The 20,323-nt window shown below is 38.2% G+C and overlaps 1 protein-coding gene across 4 annotated transcripts in view; it reads left to right on the top strand.

The window, feature by feature from the left end:
- The window catches only part of SPG11 (SPG11 vesicle trafficking associated, spatacsin), a 49,745-nt gene that overhangs the window by 4,471 nt on the left and 24,951 nt on the right, over nt 1-20,323 (top strand). For all 4 annotated transcript variants that reach the window (XR_002093336.2, XM_019496933.2, XM_006267622.4 and 1 more), the window contains exons 5-21: nt 847-984; nt 1,834-2,288; nt 4,406-4,551; nt 5,475-5,607; nt 5,987-6,142; nt 6,952-7,124; nt 7,301-7,477; nt 8,452-8,523; nt 8,975-9,102; nt 9,915-10,093; nt 10,535-10,748; nt 11,278-11,481; nt 12,656-12,762; nt 15,288-15,433; nt 15,956-16,117; nt 16,899-16,965; nt 17,491-17,656. Coding sequence is in view for 3 of the 4 variants with exons in the window: in XM_019496933.2 (XP_019352478.2) it covers nt 847-984; nt 1,834-2,288; nt 4,406-4,551; nt 5,475-5,607; nt 5,987-6,142; nt 6,952-7,124; nt 7,301-7,477; nt 8,452-8,523; nt 8,975-9,102; nt 9,915-10,093; nt 10,535-10,748; nt 11,278-11,481; nt 12,656-12,762; nt 15,288-15,433; nt 15,956-16,117; nt 16,899-16,965; nt 17,491-17,656 (2,823 nt within the window). In the remaining variant the exon portion in view is untranslated. The remainder of the gene's footprint in view (nt 1-846; nt 985-1,833; nt 2,289-4,405; nt 4,552-5,474; nt 5,608-5,986; nt 6,143-6,951; nt 7,125-7,300; nt 7,478-8,451; nt 8,524-8,974; nt 9,103-9,914; nt 10,094-10,534; nt 10,749-11,277; nt 11,482-12,655; nt 12,763-15,287; nt 15,434-15,955; nt 16,118-16,898; nt 16,966-17,490; nt 17,657-20,323) is intronic.

Here is a 20,323-nt window from a genome sequence, read left to right as displayed (position 1 = left end):
TTAATCTTGACCCTGTTGTAGACAAAAGCCAAATATCTATCAGGTTTTTTTATGGTAGGAATGAGCCAGGAAGTATATTAGAAGACTACTAACAAATCAGATTTCTTTCAGTTTCATAGGTTAATTTGTTTTGGAATATGTTTTGCCACCTGCATTAAGTAGGAATAACGTACTCTTGCAGCAAGAGACTCAGTAGATTTATTGTGAATTATTAGACAGTGCTGGGTAGTAGCATCTCGTAGAAGTCTCTAAAAGTATGATATTAGTACTGCTAAGCAAAGACTTGATAACCAGGTGCCTAACCCTGCAAGCATTGCTTGTATGAAAGAGGATTACAGGTTCTTTTTTGGGTTTGTATGATATGAATCTTTTACTTAGAATGTTCTCACTTTGAGAGGGTCCGTTTCTCTCTGCTATTATTTAATGTTTTATTTTTATCAAAAGGATTTCTTGGCTTTGTTAATAAAAAAGTACATAGAAAAATAGTATCTTAAAAAGACAAGATTCTTTGGGTGAATCTGATATCTTTTATTAGACCAACTTAAATAGATGGAAAAAAAAATTTTAAGCAAGCTTTCAGGTTCAAAAACCCTTCATCAGGCTGAGGAAGTTTCAGCAGTTGGTGTGTGCTCTTCCTAGATGGCGAAGGGTTTTTGAACCCGAAAGCTTGCTTAAACATTTTTTTTTCCAGCTATTTAAGTTGGTCTAATAAAAGATCAGATTCACCCAAAGAACCTCGTCTGCCTATGTCCTTAGACCAACACAGCTACAGCCTACACCCCTGGATCTTAAAAAAAACACTTTGGAGGAAGTGAACCTTGAATGATGTTATTTCTTCGTTTGCAGACAGTTTCCTGGGCATCTACTTTGCAAGAGATGTTTTGAAAGTCTCCCTGTTAAACAACTGGAGGGAATTGATGAAGATGAGCTTGTTAGCTCTGACTATAGTATGCAATTTGTGAAGTTTCCATTCCGGACAGACAGGTACATAAATAAATAACCCCCAAACAAAAAACTTTCTGTAGCAAACTGTTGCATTACCACTTGCAAAGTAGTCTAGGTAATTTGTTTATTACTGCATGGCTGATGTATTTATTTTTTTAAATTTGCAAATGGTGCAAGTGAAATTATCACGAAAGCTCATACGTTCACCTTAGTTTAAAAATGTACCTGATTCTTGGCCTACTGCTAGGAAATGGTCTGAAATCATAACTTATTTTCTCTAAGCTCCAAACTAATCTTTAGACACCAACAACTTTTTTATATTTCTTTGGTTTACACTTAAATCAGTGCCTGTAGACTTTGCATCATACTACAATTCTTCTTGAACTGTTTGTAAATTTAACATAAATGAATACATATGCTCTTAAATATTTCTTGTTCAAACATATTATTTTATGTTGTCTTTAGCTATTCTTGGAGATGAACACAGTTTACTAAAAACCTTAATTTCCTGAAGCTAAAGCTGTACCAATTCTGTGAACTCATAAAGTTAATCTCTAGCTAAAAATACGATTTAAAAATCAGTCAGTAGTGACGTCCTTGGGCAATTTATGAGAAAAGCCAAAAAACTTCAATATAAAATACTAAGTGAAATATGTGAGCTAATGTAGCTTTAAATATACAACTCATTTGCATCAAATAAGTAATTGGTATTAAAATAGTTTGGATTAAAACACTTGAGTAATAGTTTGAGGGTAAAATGTAGGATTTTGAATGTCATCTGTAAATCTTAATTACTATTAGTTTTTTGGTCAAGATAAGCTTTTAAAATTGAGATGTAAATGACTTGCAATCAGGCTGATTTGTCTAAATCTCTCTTTGTTAAAATAGGTCATGGAAGGCACACTTATTCTCGCTATATAACATGTCAAAGAGACCAGAGTCTCCAAATTTCATATCTAATGTTAATGTACCTTGGTACCAGTACTTTCCGCATCTTGAACATTATGGTTCTAAAACATACCAGACATCAGAGGAGACTTTGGCTTCCATTCCAGAAGACATTGCCTGTGCCCTTTCCAAATCAACGCAGAAGGATTATGCAAATAATGATACAGGAAGACAGTGGAAAAAAATCCATATGGAAGAATTAGAAGATATAATGAAACTTGAATGTAAATCTGTGACAGGATTTAGTGCACTGTTTGCATTGTCAGAGAGTACCAAAGGTTTGACTGTTGCTCTGTGGGATTTAGAGAGTCAAGATGTGAGACATTATCACCTTGGCAAAGACTGTGTTTATGTGGATTGTAGTGGAGAGGAGCAGTTATGCCTCATTCTGACAGGTGAGTTTGTTTGGATTAAACTGATCCAGGGTGAAAACTTCTGGTTTATGTCATGCTATGCTTCCCGTCTACTGATCTGGTTCTTCATAATTTCAGTACTTTTCTGGTATGCTGAATGTTTTACTGGGGCCTACAATAACTTTGTGACCCAGTTTTGATAGAAATTCAGTGCATATAAATTAAACTATGGACTTACTCATTTATATCATCTTTGATGTATTGACTTGATTGTTCTTGGTAAAAAAAATATGAATAATTATAGTGCAACTGAAAATCTGTAATCGTGATCTTATTTTGGGGGGTTACCTGACAAATACAGATGCATTTGCTAAATCTTTGCTTTAGAAAGGCCATGTTCCAAAATAAGTCAGTAATTCGTCCTGTGTCTTATAAATTGAGATTCATCATGTCCTGTCTTTGGGGTTACCTTTATGTCATTTTTGTTGACAATCCTAGAAGCTGATGATATGCATCTAAAATAGGCGGGCAATTATTTTGGGCAGAGGGCTGCTTACTGACTTTTGGCAAACCATCGAGGGCCACATGATAGGCAGCCAGAGGCAGATAAATATTAATTTTCTAAATTTTTTAGGGGCCCCGTGGGCTGGATACAATGGCCTCGTGGGCCACATCCAGCCCCTGGGCCGCATTTTGCCCACCCCTGATCTAAAAGGAGAATGTGGCCTTAAAGTATAGACTGTAACCTTGAATCAGATTGTGGCTCTTCCATTTACTGCATTCTTTTGGATGTTTAACTTTTCTTGGTCACCTCATTTGTCCTGTTTTTTCACTTAAAAACATTTCCTCAATTTTTCTCATTATATTCCTATCAGCTCCAGTGTTTTCCTTTGGCCAGGAAATGAGCAAGGACCTGGAAATGAACTTTATGTTGTTGCTCTTGAGACAGTTTGCCCACACTTTCCTTCTAAATCATGTGTTTAAAGTAGCACTTAGTGAGTTGTCTTGCCTTTGTCAACTTCATTATTAAACTCTTTCCTTTCTTTTTTCATGTTCTTGTGACAAAGTACTTGGCAGAATTTGCAGATTTGTTGGACTCTGACAGGCCACACCATGAGCACTTCTGCTGTGGCCTTGAATTTGTAACCTCTGGGCTGTCAACCTCTGGCCTTAGCTTCGGCATCACCTTAACCCCCATTATGAAACCTGAGTCATGTCACGTTAGCTGATATTTTCACTGTAGTGTAAATACATGTTGCATTGGTAATCACTTTTTAAACATGCTCCTTAACTTTTCTTTGCTGAGAATCTTATACACTGGATACCTGAAGTACAGTAAACTTGATCGTAAAGCAGTTAGTGTTTTGTTGTAGGGCAGTGGGCATGTCTACACATTCACTAATGTGCAGTGCCTATTGCGCATTGAATTTAGTACTTGCAAAAGGTAGCACTAAAATTCGCAGTAAGATGCCCTACTGCACATAAGTGCGATCGTACACTTTTTTCCGTGACAGTTAATGTGCAGTAGACTAATGTTGCTGTGCACTAGCCTAATAGCATGGTTTTTGCCATGGCTTTTGCCATGACACTGTAATGCATAGTCTGTCTACTGCACATTAAGTGTCTCATAGATGCACCCAGTGTTGTTGAAAAGCCTTATATATCTTTGACTAACTAAATCCCAAGTAGTAAAACACAGGTTCCATGGATGGTTATTTCACATTTCTTCTTACTCTTCCAAGCAATCATCTCCTTCCGTGTTATGCGAGTGTCTGACATGCTTTTTTCCATTTTGCTTTTCCTGGACATGAACACATGTAGGGCAATATTTTAGTGGATTCGTCTTTTTCTTTTGATGAAGATTTCCTTTTAGTTAATATGGGGTTTTGTCTACTAGGCATATAAAAAACTCTCAGAATGTCACGTGTGCTTTCATTTTTGTTTACAGTTCTCAGTTACATAGATCCTGTGAGAAGGTATACCATCTTATAATTTTATATTTGTAAATATATGTTATATAAGCATGTACAGATGTTTTCTTCATAAGGAAAGGGGGAGCTGGCTTGACACATTTATGTGAAAAACAAGGGAAAGTCTCTTGCTTTGTTTCAAGTTACTATTTTTTAAAAGTGTGGTGACTCTTTGGTTCTTTTGTTTAGGGCATGGTCTCTCCTTGATTCTGTTTGGTTTAACTCAAGAAGAGTTTTTGAACAGACTGATAATCTATGGCAGTGCTGGAATTGTAGATTCCCTTTGTCATCTCAATGGGTGGGGAAGATGTTCGATTCCCATCCATGCATTAGAGGTAAAAATAAATATTCATTTATTGCAGATCAAGAAAATATTTCTGCAAAGTAGCAAAAGGAACTTGCTGTAATATTTTATTAGAAATAATGTTGTTTCCAGCACCCCAAATGCTCCCTTAGCCTAGAGTTATGGGTCAGAGTATGCGTCAGTAACTTCAGGGTAGGAAAAAATACAAGAAACCCCCCAAATAAGGAAATGATAGCAAAAAAGCAAAACTAAATATGATGCATTTTATAAGGAATGGTCCCCCCTCTCCCTTTAATCAAGAGCCTGGAACAGTACATGGAAAATTACATTATTTTGAAAGCCTCTGTGCTGTTTTTTCAGTAGCTTGTTTTCTAAGGTTTTACAGATGATATGTTATATAATATGATTAGAGCTAAGTTTTATCATCTCTGCCTTGCAAAGCCAGAACAAACTTTACAAGCCTATGCCCATCACTGACTTCGCTTATGCTACCACAATGATAAAAAATCAACATCTTTCTTACAGAAAATTAAAACCACTTGTGTCTATACAGTGGGCCCCAGTTGACATTTTTTGTAGAAAATAAAGAGCATTGTTTAAAAGTCTTGGCAGCCATAAAAGTGCAGGAACTTCAGATTGCCCCTGCTGGTTCCCTAGTCTAGAAGTGTTTCCTGGGTGTGGGATGGAAGTGGGCTAGCTGTCCTCCCCACCTCCCTGCTCTTGGCAGCAGTTCTGGTTTGAATATACAGTGTCTGCCTGAGAAGCTGGGTAAATACATCATGACTGTTATGAAGGTACAAACCTAAATCACTTTGTTTTTCTACCCTGAATATGTGCTATGAGTGTGTTTATGTATTGCTATCTGTAATTAATTTATTAAAGCTAAATTGCAAGGGAAAATGTACGCCTTTTTAGAATATATATGACTGGGGGGTTTTTTATATGTGTCTTTAGGCTGGTTTGGAGAACCGTCAGCTGGACACAGTGGACTTCTTTTTAAAAAGTAAAGAGAATATTTTCAGTCTCTCTACAACCTGCTCTGTGGCTGAGCAGTCTACCAATATCACATCACAGTTTTACTTAAGAAGTAAGCGTTATTATTTTAAATTTCACTAATGCTTAATTGTCTTGATTTTGTTTGTGGATATTTATTTTTTTTCCTGTAAAACAGGTCAGTTTCCAGTTTATTTAACAACCTTGTGGTTCATGTTTGAATGATGATGCTCCTTAAGTTTTTATACAATAAATGAGTGAGAGAGAACTTACTCAAGACATTCAATTATTAATTTTTTGGCTGTATTCTAATACTATGCTTCTTTACATATTATTGATATGAAAACAAAGTGGTATAATTGCATAAGTTTCTCTGACGTGAGTGACATCTTTTATGGTTTATCATTAGTATAATTTTTGTTGTGTAAAAATAATGTATTGTGCGTGTGTTTTTAATCTTCTACATATTGCAGGTGTGGAAGAACTCAGGCCTGCCTTGGACTTACTTTGCTCATCCGTCAGAGAAAATGATATGGAAGCTCAGAGCAAACACTTCTCTGAGCAACTGCTGAATCTTACCTTGGCTTTCCTTAACAAGCAAATCCGAGAAATCTTTATCCACACAGAAGGTAAAATGATTAGCTTGTTTTACAGGCATTAATGCCATGCTTGGCCCTTTTTAGTAAGAACCTAAATAGTGCATCTTAATATTTAAGTATCCCAAACTCTTTACACAGACATTAGGTTTTTCCAAAACTGTGCTTCTGAAGTTTGCAGAAATTAATTTGGGCTGGAGATTTGACTGTTGAAAATATCATATTCACTTGGATAACGCCACGCACAATTTACCTGGATACAATATATGTGCTAAATAAGAGAATAACTGACCAAACTGTCTGGTCAAGGAGGTCACTGGCTTAGTCGTGCAGCCCACCAGAGGTTGTGGGACTTCCACGTGTTTAGGGATGCCAGCATCAGACTGTGAAGTACCAAAGATAGGAATACGAGTTGATCTGACTCTGAACGCTGAAGATGACTGAATTCCAAAAAAAGCCTTTATTATTTCCCTTGCCACTTATCTTCCTCTCTGAAAGACTTCCCCATTTACCCACTTCTCAGGTTACACACCACATATCATGATCTGACTTGCCAAAGATAAGTTGTATAAGTAATTGTTGGCTGACTTAATTTAAGCTTAATATCACTAACTAGGGCCCTGATCTTGCAAGCATGTCAGTGAAGGCAGGTCTTTGTGGACTGTCAGTGATGTCAGAGGCCTAACACATGCAGATGCAGTTGCTGGATTAAGGCCCATATTTGTTCCGGCGTGCTTTGCATTTGTTGAGATCAAAAGATAATATGCTAAACATTGAGCAGTACATGTGAACTTTGTAGCGTTCATTTATTTTCATCAGAGATCCATTGCTTTTCTCTACAGAACTTGACAACTGCTTGCAGAAGTGCGTGGATATTTTAACCAGCTACATTATTGAACTGAGAACATTTATGATCAAGTTTCCTCGAAGGCAGACCAATAACATAAGTTGTGATCTTGGTGAAGATATGCCCCAAATAGAACAGAGTCCAGCATGGGAAAAACTGACTCCCGAGGTAAAAATAAATCAAGTTTAGAACATTCTTATTAAATGTATTCAAGGGGATGATCAACATTTCTCTCTAGAGTACTGAGAAAAGCTCAGGTCTTAAAGGGAACACAAGGCTCGTAAGTTGCATGGATTTGCAGTATCTTATTCTAAAAGAGATCTATATTTTTTTTTCCTTTTTAGCAAGTAATTGCTGAGGCCATTTTAAACAACTTGATACCAGAGGCTCAGACTTTTTTCCGAGTGCATCACCATCCTGCTCAGAGTCTTCAAGAGCTGATTCGAATAGGTTTGGATCTGGTTTATAGCTGTCTTCTGAAAGGCAATATTAAAGAGGCCTCAAAACTTTTAATGAATATGGTGAGTAAAGAAAGTGAATATTTTAGTGTTTTTTTTCTTTAATTTTGTTTGGGTTTGTATTTTGAAGCTACTACAAGAATTTCTAGAGAAGTGTAAGAAATAAGAGCTCTTGAGGGACAGATACTTTGTAAACTAGACAAGTGACCTGTGGAATTTAGAGATGAATTAATACTGTTGCTGGCTAACTCACAGTTGGGATATTTGTCCTAGCATGCTGAGAGCTAGTACACATTATGCTCTTGTTTCAAAATGATCTGTCAGAACGTTTTTGACAATCATTAGGTAGTTCTCACACAATTCCTTAAATTAAATTTTATTTTATATGGTGGGAGGGGACTAACATTTCTCCTTTTTTTTCCTACTAGAAGTTTTGCATGTTCTTCCCTTGGTGCTTTACTGCTCGTTTCTTCCTGATAGTGATGAATAAGGACAAAAGCTATAAAAGAATGAAAAACTGTAGCTGATAATAGTCTTTCTGCTAGCAATTCCTTTCATTTGTCTCAAGATAGTCTCAAGATAGAGCACTATTTTAATCAAATTCATTTTTTTGCTAAAGATGGAGACGCATAAATACATAAAAGTTAGCTAATGTTAGTTTCTGTAACTGGTATTAGAACAACAGCATACAGGAGTGTTTCTCTGTCTTTGAAGAGCTAATGGGTAGAGTTTAGCTATGAAGTATCCAGCAAACAATATTGTCGCACCACTGAATTCTACAGGTGGTGGGAACACTAACCCTTTAGTGAAAATTGTAAGAAATGAGTGCCTATGATACTTCCTTCTGGATTTGTACAGACCAGGGGATAGAATTACTGGATTTGCCTGTTCGTATCATTGGAGGAAAATACAAGTGTATATATAGAAGGTGCTGTACTTGTGCAGGAAAACAAGTGTTCTGTCTTGATTGGAACGATTGTATCCGTGTGCAGGACTTATATTAACCTGTGATGGAAATCTATCTTTTTCTCTGATAGGGTTTTGACGTGAAGGAGCAGTTGCATAAGATATGTCTGCACACTATTGATAAAAATATACGGGATTTGCTGGTAAGTGAAAGAATAGTTTTTTCACCCATCTCCTAAATCATTAGCTCTTCAGAGACTGTGTGTAGAATAAATGCTGTTTCCTGTCCGCAGGTTGGTTTGATACAAACACTTCTGTTTTTGCCCCATTTCCATGGAACAGCCTTGGAAATTTGCCATTGCCATATCTTTTCTGTCTCTCTTTTACATCTGCAGTTGAAGTGAAGTTTCTTTACCCTGGTATAGTTTTCTTCTTGAGTGCATGCTCACAAGTTGAAATCCTGGCCCAAGTCAGTTTTGCAACTCTCATTGATTTGATGGGTGCCATGCTTTTTTCTTACATTTATTTACAACCCTGCAAGTTTTTTTTCCGTAAATTATTTCTATCTCAATAGAGCACAACTCCTTTTTATGTCAGCGCTAACTTGTAAAGTAGAATTGCAGTCAAAGGTAACTTGTTAAATTTGCCTTCAAGGTGGGAGTACTGCAAGAAGAAAACTATTTTTCTGAAAAAGAAAAGAAAATGATAGATTTTGTTCATCAGGTTGAAAGCTTTTATTCAGGATCCTTCCAGGAAAATAGAGAGAGGCACTCTCTTTCCAGGTAACGCAGCTTCACTTCATTATTATTGCAAATCAACAGCATTGTTAAGCTTTTAATCATGCTAAGAACTATGAATCAGGCTTGTATTCGGCATGCTTTGCTATGCTGACAAATGTAGACTCGTGGGATTGTCCAAACGCAATATCATGTGGGCTTGTCAGTACTGTGGAAAGTACTACATGAGATCAAAAGCTGATTGCTGCTCTCAAGAATGCAACAGTTGTGACTATAGTGTAAAATCTTTGCATACTGCCCATGGCTAAATATTTTCAACTTTATGGGGGCTTTTGTCACCACAATAAAATAAATAAATTTAAATGTAAATAAAATAGTAGCAACCATGCGTACTCGCTTAAGTAACTAGGGAATTGTGCTAAAATATAAAAACGTTAAAGCCTTACGGCGCATGCAGTATGGTATTTCAGCTTATTTATGTTGGACACAATCAGTGGCAGTTAATCATCAATTCTTTGGCTTGTAGTTACCTTACTTCTTCCCTGAAATAACGCACATTAAGAGGCTTTTAAATATCTGATTCATTATAAAATATTCCTGTTATGGTTCATGTGCCTGTTGTATCAGTTGTTACTGTACTGACTACTTACTGCTATACCTAGTAGAGTTAACCAGCCTTTTTTCCCCTTTACGCTACTTTATTCAAGGTACTAGCAACATTTTGCCTGAAGATATAAAAACGTATTTCTACGAACACTTTTCAAACACAAAGTTGATTAACTCTCTTGTTAACGTTACTGGTGTTATAAACTGTGGTTTAATATGAAAACATATTAACGAGTGAATATTGCTGTCAGTTTTAGGAACTGGAGAAAGGAAGAAGATCTCTCCAGTCACACAGCTGTTCTGAGCACATTTTTAAATTCTGACAAGCATCGGATTAACAACAAAGATCACAGGGTTATGTTAAACTGGGCTCAGTGGTGGGATCCACTCACTCAAGAGATGATACTTCTTCCTAAAAAATCACCGGAAGGCAAGTATTCCAACATGAGTGAACTGCACATTGAAAACTGAAGTGACTTTGCAGCCATATGTGACATGGGTGTAGATGTGACACATAACGAGTGAGGTTTACTTACTTTTTGCTGTTGCAAGGTAAACACATGTTTATGAGTGTCAGGGCAAAAACTCCAATAAATTTTAGAGTTCATCCAACCATAAAAATATGCTCAGGAGGATCAGAGGGGAAGGAACAGGTTAAAAGGGCTTCCCAAAATAGTTTGCTATTTATAGCAAATGACATGTATTAGTGTTCTCTACAGCCTATTACATTGCAGTACTTTTACTAGTAAAGTTTTACATAGTTATGGCACTGCCTTTAACTCAAAGAAAGGTACCCATTTACAAGGTATGCATATTAGCTACAAGTTTCAGTATTGCTTCAGCAAGTTGTCATTGTGTGTTTAAAATTCAGACTTCAAGTCCTGTGATCCTGAAGTTCTTTGGATGCACGTAACAGCCCAGCATGATTGGCTTAGCATTTGCTCATGGATTGAAGAGTCACTTCCACACAACAGGCAGACTTTATGTCAACAGGCTAACTGGCCTCCTCTGACACCAGATATCATTGACCAGAACACGCTCTGCAGCAGCTACGTAAGGAATGAAATATTAGACAAGCTGGCGAGGTACGTGTCCTCGTGGTGTTCACACTAGTTTTACATACTTGGAGAACCAGAATCTTGGGATATAGAAGCATAACTGTGAAGTTTAAGATATACAATGCCATACAAAAAAAAAGAAATATATTTATTTAGATAGTATGAATCAGCTGAAAAGTATGGGTTCAGTCCCATAGTCTCTGCACACCCAGACTTCTCACTGAATGCAATAGGAGTTTTGGGAGCACAAGAAATGTACAACCAGTGCACAGATCTTATGCATAAAGGATGTTTCTGTTGCCCATTTTATCTATGCTGAGGAAATCCAGAAATATGTAATATTTCATGTCCCTCCCACAATGCATAATAACAACTAAAACCCCTATGTGGTGCTGTGAAAGCATTGTAAACAATTGTATTTTGCATCTTACGGTTGCTTCTGCAATCCACTATACAATATAATTAGAATTCCAGTTGTGTTCAGCCTCCACATTTGTGAAAGCGGCAAGTGCTTAATGAGATATATGTGTACGTAATGTTTCTTTTTCCTTGACAGAAATGGAATTTTTGTCCCATCTGAACAAGATGATTTTGAACTCCTCCTCCTAAGATTGACCCACACTGGAGGAATAATGCAAAATCCACACCCTGTTCCAAAATACAGTACTGCAAGTGGTTTGGACTTCCATACCTGTTTCATCCTTTACTGTTTAGAGCATAGTCTGCAATATCTACTGTACACTTATTTAGACTATTACAGGTACAAGTATTTGATATATTTGTCAGAAAAAAAGCGTTTATATTCAGATAATTCTAAAAAATGAAAGCTAGTAAAATACAATTTAGATAGCAAGTGATGAAATTTTCAAGAATAACTGACTGAGTTCTTGCTATCTGACAAAAAGAACTATGTAAAGACTGTCAGAGCAGTAATGACTTCAAGAAAAATTTGGAAGGAGGTGTATTCTGCTTTGAACTGAAGCTTTGTCCCATGGCAGGTACAGTAATGCCTTGACACTAATTAGCGTGGCCCTTGAAAGCTCAACTCTGACACTTGGGTATCTCTTGCTGTCTGATATTGAAGCTTCCTTTGTGTTATGTTTGATATAGTGACTGTTTGCATGTTCCTTAATATTTAAGGAAGAACATTATTACTGTGACCATTTGAAACACTGCAATGATTTAAGTAATAGAATCTTAATATGGAGCTAAATAGCAGCGCTATTTAGAACCTGCCCAGTTTGGGCCCAGATATGACTAAAATTTTGATACGTTGACTAGTAAATTTGCTGCAGAATTGCATGTCAAAGCTAGTTGTGTTTTGAGAGGAGATAGGGCTATTTGCTTTAGGATTATTCTCCCAGCCATCACTTTTGATGTAGGAAGCAAATAGTATCTTTACAACAGATGCTGTTCTGACAGAACAAATATTTTCTAGCAGTCCTTGGAGAGAATGGTTGATGAAACAAATGAGAAGAAGACACTGAGGGTGGAAAGCAAGTTAATGTGTTTAAAACTCTGGGATGAGGGCAAACTTGATCAAAAATAAGTTATTGAAAATCCTTTCAACAAAGGCTGTTCAATTTGAATGATACATTCAGACATATGAATGAAAGTTAGCCAAGTATTTACAATGGTAATGTAAACTGTAAGATTCAGGGACTGTTGTTTACCCAAAAATTTAAAATGTGTTAAATCTATACGGACTGGGATGGAGCTACAGTAGCATTGTAATTGTTTAACCAAAGGTGTAAGGGTGGGATAGAGAAAACTCTGCAAATCAATTCAATGAAACAAGGTTTTCATAAAAATTCAGGTTATATTAAAAGCTTCATGTACAGAGCTCTACTTCTATGATTGGTGCTGGGTTGGCAGCCCTAGAGACTGTTCGGTTTGTTATATTCACAATGCTGCTATTTTTGTCTTATTTTCAGTTTAACTCCTTCGAATTGCCCTATTTTGGATAACAAGGAACTGCATGAAGCTCACCCCTGGTTTGAATTTCTGGTGCAGTGTCGAGGGGTTGCCAGTAACCCAAGAGGTAGGAGCCTGGCCTTGTTCAGTTAGCTAAACACTTGGGGGAGCTGCAATTAATTTTCTGCTCCTTGTGTGAGCTTGAGCAAGTCAAGTAGCCTCTCTAGGTGAGTTCTTTATCAGTAAAATGAGGAATCAAATGTTTCACAAGGGGTGTCCAGGATAAAGATAATGCTGCAGTGGTGAGGGTCATGTAAGTACCTGAGAGAGATTATGTACCATTGAAAATGCTGATGAATACACTAGTAGAAGTCTAAATAGCAGCAGAACAAAGATGTGTTTACTGTGTGTTAGCTTACCTGCATCTTTTACGTTATACATTCCTTGTCCAGGAATATCAACATTAATCAATCAGTATCACTAAGAAAGTTCTTGATTTATTCAGGTATTTCTAAAAATCCCACCTCAACGAGTTCTTTGCCTCAGTGTTCCTAAGTGAGGGGCACGACAAGTCTCTCACTGGGGTTGTGGAGAGGCAGCAGCAAGGCGCCGGACTTCCATACGTAGATCCTGAGGTGGTGCAGAGTCACTTGGAAGAACTGGATGCCTTTAAGTCGGCAGGCCCGGATGGGCTCCATCCGAGGGTGCTGAAGGCACTGGCCGACATCATTGCAGAGCCACTGGCAGGAATATTCGAACGCTCGTGGCACACGGGCCAAGTCCCGGAGGACTGGAAAAGGGCTAACGTAGTCCCCATTTTCAAAAAGGGGAGGAAGGAGGACCCGGGCAACTATAGGCCAGTCAGTCTCACCTCCATCCTTGGTAAAGTCTTTGAAAAAATTATCAAGGCTCACATTTGTGAGAGCCCGGCAGGGCAAATTATGCTGAGGGGAAACCAGCATGGGTTTGTGGCGGGCAGATCGTGCCTGACCAACCTAGTCTCTTTCTATGACCAGGTTACGAAACGCCTGGACACAGGAGGAGGGGTGGATGTCGTATACTTAGACTTCAGGAAGGCCTTCGATACAGTATCCCACCCCATACTGGTGAACAAGTTAAGAGGCTGTGATGTGGATGACTGCACAGTCCGGTGGGTGGCGAATTGGCTAGAGGGTCGCACCCAAAGAGTCGTGGTGGATGGGTCGGTCTCGACCTGGAAGGGTGTGGGCAGTGGGGTCCCGCAGGGCTCGGTCCTTGGACCGATACTCTTTAATGTCTTCATCAGCGACTTGGACGAGGGAGTGAAGTGTACTCTGTCCAAGTTTGCAGATGACACAAAGCTATGGGGAGAAGTGGACACGCCGGAGGGCAGGGAACAGCTGCAAGCAGACCTGGACAGGTTGGACAAGTGGGCAGAAAACAACAGGATGCAGTTCAACAAGGAGAAATGCAAAGTGCTGCACCTAGGGAGGAAAAATGTCCAGCACAGCTACAGCCTAGGGAATGACCTGCTGGGTGGCACAGAGGTGGAAAGGGATCTTGGAGTCCTAGTGGACTCCAAGATGAACATGAGCCGGCAGTGTGACGAAGCCATCAGAAAAGCCAATGGCACTTTATCGTGCATCAGCAGATGCATGACGAATAGGTCCAAGGAGGTGATACCTCCCCTCTATCGGGCGCTGGTCAGACCGCAGTTGGAGTACTGCGTGCAATTCTGGGCGCCGCACTTCAAGAAGGATGCGGATAACCTGGAGAGGGTCCAGAGAAGGGCAACTCGTATGGCCAAGGGCCTGCAGACCAAGCCCTACGAGGAGAGACTAGAGAACCTGGACCTTTTCAGCCTCCGCAAGAGAAGGTTGAGAGGCGACCTTGTGGCTGCCTATAAGTTCATCACGGGGGCACAGAAGGGAATTGGTGAGGATTTATTCACCAAGGCACCCCCGGGGGTTACAAGAAACAATGGCCACAAGCTAGCAGAGAGCAGATTTAGACTAGACATTAGGAAGAACTTCTTCACAGTTCGAGTGGCCAAGGTCTGGAACGGGCTCCCAAGGGAGGTGGTGCTCTCCCCTACCCTGGGGGTCTTCAAAAGGAGGTTAGACGAGTATCTAGCTGGGGTCATCTAGACCCAGCACTCTTTCCTGCTTATGCAGGGGGTCGGACTTGATGATCTATTGAGGTCCCTTCCGACCCTAACATCTATGAATCTGTCTTGTATAGCACCAAGCATTTTATCAGTGTTTAACAAATTGTCAATAAATGCAAATAAACCCTTTATTCAAGGTTTATATTTTCAAAAACATCTCTGCTCTAAAGTAAAAAAAAAAACCTGATTTATAACACAAAGTAAAATACTAGACCTGATTTTCATAGTTTTCATAGATTTTCAGGGTTGGAAGGGACCCCAGCAGATCAAGTGCAACCCCCTATGTAAACTAAATTCCTGTTTAAGCACAATGAGAATTTTACATAAATTAAGAAGGTTCTATAATCCCGTCTGTTGACCTGTGAATAAAACTAAGAAGAAAATTGCTTGACTTAAATAAACCTTAACCTTTTTTCTTAAGCATGAAATGATTTTAAACTTATAATTTAATAATGTCATTAAATCATTGCTTATGATGGACAAAAACCTAACTTCTTTTTTTCTAGATCCAAAGATGATTTTTCAGGCTAGTCTTGCAAATGCTCAGATCTTGATTCCTAGTAATCAAGCCAGCGTCAGCAGCATGCTGCTGGAAGGTCGTACACTTTTAGCTCTTGCAACTACAATGTATGCACCTGGAGGTATTGATCAGGTAATGTCTATAACAACTAACTAACCTTATGCTAATTGTCTCTGGAAATTTACTGCTATGATTGCAAAAATGAAAGGGATGTTGGCTTAACATGATTCAGATTAACAGGGAAATGCCACTGCATTGTTTCTTGGTACATAGCTTGAAAATATACCTTTAGTATAATATCCTTCATTAACTAGCATAACTGAGGAGGGCACAACCGGGGCAGCAGCCCCAGACACTGCATTTGTGGAGAAGGGAGGCAAAAACAACCAGTGCCGCGACGGCAGCTGATCACACTGGCACCACACAGCTGCCTCAGGAGCAAAGATGCACTAAATTATGGCAAATAGACTAAATATTAGAGTATATTTAAAAATAATGGTTTATAATATCTGTTTTAAAAATGTTATGGTTTAGAAGTAAATAGCAAAGTACAGTAGCCATGGGAATTGGCTCTCAAATCTTATTTTAAATTGTGTCCTTGTGCAAGTAATTTTATTTGTGAAATACTCCGTTTCTTTTCCTTTTTCAATATAGGTTCTTCAGAATGAAGATGCTGAAAAGCCTCTGAAGAAGGTGGATCCACAGCTCTTAAAAATGGCACTGGCTCCTTACCCCAAACTTAGGGCTGCTCTGTTTCCCCAGTACACTTCTCATGGAATTCTTCCATCAGATATCTCACTCTATCATCTTGTTCAGGTACATGTAATTCATTGCAAACAAAGCTGCATGATACAGTAGAAATCAGAATGTGAGTGAAGTTCTATTTTGATCTGTGGACTGTTTGAATATGTTTTTCTGACTTAGTTTAAGACTAATTAAACTTTAATTTTCTATCTATTTTGTATTTTGTAGCTTATTTTTTAAATGTTTCATGGACAAGATGAAACAGGTTCATTTTTTGGGGGTGGAAAAACTCCACTACCCTTCAGCATCTTCTAGGCTGGCCTGATGACACAACAAAACACACAATAGTGTTCTGTCATATATTACTTTGTGGGAGCTTGGGTTTCGGACTGACAAGACTTTAAGGCAATACAAGTTTTCTTCTTAAAAAAAGAAATGGCGTATAAGGTTAGACTCCTGAAGTCTTTGTTTAAACACTTAACTAGGTTACCTTTGTTGCATATCCATGGCTTACACTGGATGGTGAAATGGCCCATTGATAGTTTGAACCACTGTGTTCTAGAAAATCATTAGTCCCAGTAAGGCTGCAGTTTAGCATAGTACTTGTGTACTCGCCTTTCCATTTATTTCAGAGAGACTTAATTTTATGCTTAAAAGTACAATCACGCTGGTCCTGCGTGCATTAAGAATAGGTACTTTCTAAAAACAACTGTCAGGGGTATTGACACTATAGCCTATGCAGCAGCTTTACTATCACCTGTTGTAACTCCTTAAAGAGTTCTTAATTTTTTTTAAAAAACAACAGCAAACACTTTAAACTGTTTCTGAGTGTCATTTGTATCTACTCTTTCAGTCATTAGCACCATTTGATCCCACCAAACTCTTTGGCTGGCAGTCAACAAATACTCTTGCCATTACAGGTATGTAATGTTACAGTTGAAAATGTTTTTTCTAGGCTGTTTTGAATGAGGTAGTTTGTAGTGGGAATGCCCAATAGATCACTGTGTCCAATAAGCATTTATTTTTGGAATGTTTCTTATGTTTAAAGGTTGTGTTTTAAAGGAACATCGTGGTGGTCTAGCTATAACAGCACCTTTTTTGAAAGAGAAAGTTGGGAACACATGAATATAACTGAAGTGCTTTTCTCTTCTAAAAACATCTTTATAAGTAATCCTCTTTGAAATGTACTGATAACTGAGCAATATATTCTGAATTCTAACAGAAGGAAGATAAGAGACAATGAGGTTGGGTGACCTACTAAAATATTGTCTCTAGTTGTACTGGAAGTCCAGAACTGGAATTCCAGTCATACTGGGAACCTCTGTAGTTTAAAGCAGAGCTAACTTGATGCTCAATTTCCTCTTCAGTAGAAGTCACTGAGTAGCAGAAAGACACCTTCCTTTTTTAAACTAAGTTTATATGCAGTTGTAATGCTTTGTTTCTAGACACCTCAAGTGACTTTCCTCATTTCTCATCTCCTGAACTGGTAAACAAGTATGCTATAATGGAACGACTAGACTTTTCCTACTACTTGCACCATGGACGGCCATCGTTTGCTTTTGGCACTTTTTTAGTACAGCAGCTAGCAAAAAGCAAATCCCCAAAGCAGTTGTAAGTATTGCAATATAGGTAATAATGTGGCGTATCCCCATACTGGAACACAATTTAAGACGAGACACTGGACTGTCATTCTGTAAATAGTTCCAGCTTTCAAATTTAAATTCTCATTTATTGTATTGTATTTAAAAACAAATGTGTGTTCATCAAAAAAATAAAAAGGAAGGTAAAGAATAGTGAAAATGAAAAATATAGATAAAATAGTTGGCTGGTCGAGTTAAGACCAATGAAGTTCATTTTTTAAATAGCTTTATGTACACAAGACTAGAATGTAGAATGTGGGTGTCTTTGTTTGGGTATGTGGTTGATAACATTAAGGTTTGCTGTTCAAGTAGTATGTTAGGTCTGGGTTTGTAAACCAAGGGTATGCAGTATCCTTATGCGTCTGCCAAAGCCAATTTGAGGTGGAGTACTCTGAGGATTTACAATTGCAGGACTAGGCTCTAACTTGAAAACCAGCTATAGATAAAAAGGAGAGAGCTGTTTTCCCCTTTTTTCTTTCCCTGTGAACTGTAATTTCCCTGTTTTAACTACAGAAAAGAGAGGATATAATTAATTGAAGTCTGCCATCTGCAAAAAGAGTTAACAGTAATTGCAGTTATTAAACCTGCCTCTGCTTTCTTTAAAAAAAAACCCTCTTCCTGCTTTTAATGTGTTTTCTTTGCCCTGTTACTCTGTGAAGGATTCATGTGAGCAAATGGGAAAACTTTCCATTAAGGGAAATGATGGAAAATGACTATCAGGAGACAGCTTCCAAGTACATGAGCTGGAGAAACAAATTGCTTTTTATTTCCTGATCATTTTGGTTTAGTTGTCTCATTTCTAAGGAAAAAAATAGGTTTCATATCATCTAGAAGCACATGTTGACTGTATCCCTTTAAATCTGAATTATGCTTTGATGATATATAGGTGCTAATTTCTTCAGGCACCTTATATGATCCAAGGTTCTAGCTGCTTTTTTTTCCTAGTATTTTACCTGGAAAAGTTACATTAGCAGGTGAACTTTAAAGGAAAAAGAGCATCTTTTTCCTACGTAGAAAATGTAACAATATACAGGGGTTTAGGACATTTCCGAGAAAAAAATCCTACCTGAGTGTAGTAGGAATGTAAGGCTTTTCATTCTCAGCCTTCACTGTGGACTTCTTATTTATGTAAATCGAGGTGAAGTTCCCACTGTGACAGGTTTTAATTTCCACTGGGCTATGAAACTATGAGATTAGAAGGAGTTCCAGGAAAGTGATGTTTCCAGGTTCTTTGTATTTTGCACAGGATTTTCTGTTGGCAAGTAGTGCAGTCCCTCCATTTGGTAGAGTACAGTGTCAAAGCAAGTATGATATTAGCATTTACCTGGGCCCAGGCCAAAGAGGGTTTTAATGCAGAATGCTAATAGAAGGAGATTTGCTTATAGACTATTTTCTTATAGTCTCCAAATATCCTAAGTACTCATGACCACTGCAATTAAAACATAGATGCATTGTGAGTAGAGAGAGATGAAACAATTGTACCAGTTTAAAGGAGGAGGGGGAAGAAGAATTAACTGTGCTTCAGGCCGATGTGTTGTAACTGCTCCATACGTCTGTTCTGTCCTACAGATGGAAGCTAAACCGTGGTAATTTACCTCTGAATGAAACCAGAGGTACATTTATTGTAGTTTAGTTTCTGCGTAGAGGATAGAGTGGACACATGAAAGAGTTGTAGAGGGTCAGCTTGATGTATGGTGACATGCAATTAAGCCACCCTCCCTTTTGAATTGGTGTAATTGTTGGTACCCTGTATGTAACAACTTTTGTGTCTCAGTGTTTGAAATAAGCTGTAGTTCAAACTTCCAGCACGTTGGAAGACCTTTCTCGATAATTACTTCTGTGTACAAGCGCAGTGAGAATGTCCTCTATCTTCAAGCCTATGGAGGTCTTTCTCGTGTGCCGAAGGAGAGAGCCAGGCTGCTGTTCTGCCTCCTGCCCTCAGAGGTGTTCTCCCTGCCCAGTTCCTTGTCAGCATGGATCCATCTGAACTGCACAGACAGAGCTGCTCTTCCAGCAGTAGCTCCGAGAACCCTCCCTCCAACATGGAGGGGCCCGGTGGGCCTTAGATTATGAAGCAGGGCAGCCTCAGTGTGGACAACATAGCTAACATTTAAAGGAACACAGTCAACTGAAGTCGTGCCAGGAACAAATTTCTTTAACTAAGCAAGTGAGAGTTCTTCCATGTTAATAATCTAAAACTCATATTTGCCAGTTGCTATTTATGCTTTTTTTGTCTCTCTTGCATTTTTATCCATCTTGGACACTGTAAACCTGTGGCCTTGATTGCAGGTTCTTCATAGTGCAGGGTTTTGATTGTAAACTTTGCAAGATAAAAATTTTAATGTGTTTACATTAGACCTTATTTAACAAAAACTATGAAATGCTCATTAGTTATATAAAAGTTTATTTAAATAAATTGCAACTTTCAAGTCAAATTTAATATTTTGATGTAGGACATTTTATTTTCCTACCTGGGTTCAGTTTTGTCCTAAAATGGTGACTCCCAACTGGTAAATGTTTTCTGACACTACCAAAATCAGAAGTTCCACTGGTGATAATTTTACAGAATGATAAGTGCTAACATGCATCGTGAATTTTTGTGCCTGAAATTTCAGTTAAAAACTGCATTGCAATGACT

Source organism: Alligator mississippiensis, chromosome 11, assembly GCF_030867095.1.
Source record: "Alligator mississippiensis isolate rAllMis1 chromosome 11, rAllMis1, whole genome shotgun sequence".
Lineage (NCBI taxonomy): Eukaryota > Metazoa > Chordata > Crocodylia > Alligatoridae > Alligator > Alligator mississippiensis.
This window is presented reverse-complemented; position numbering and strand designations above follow the sequence as displayed.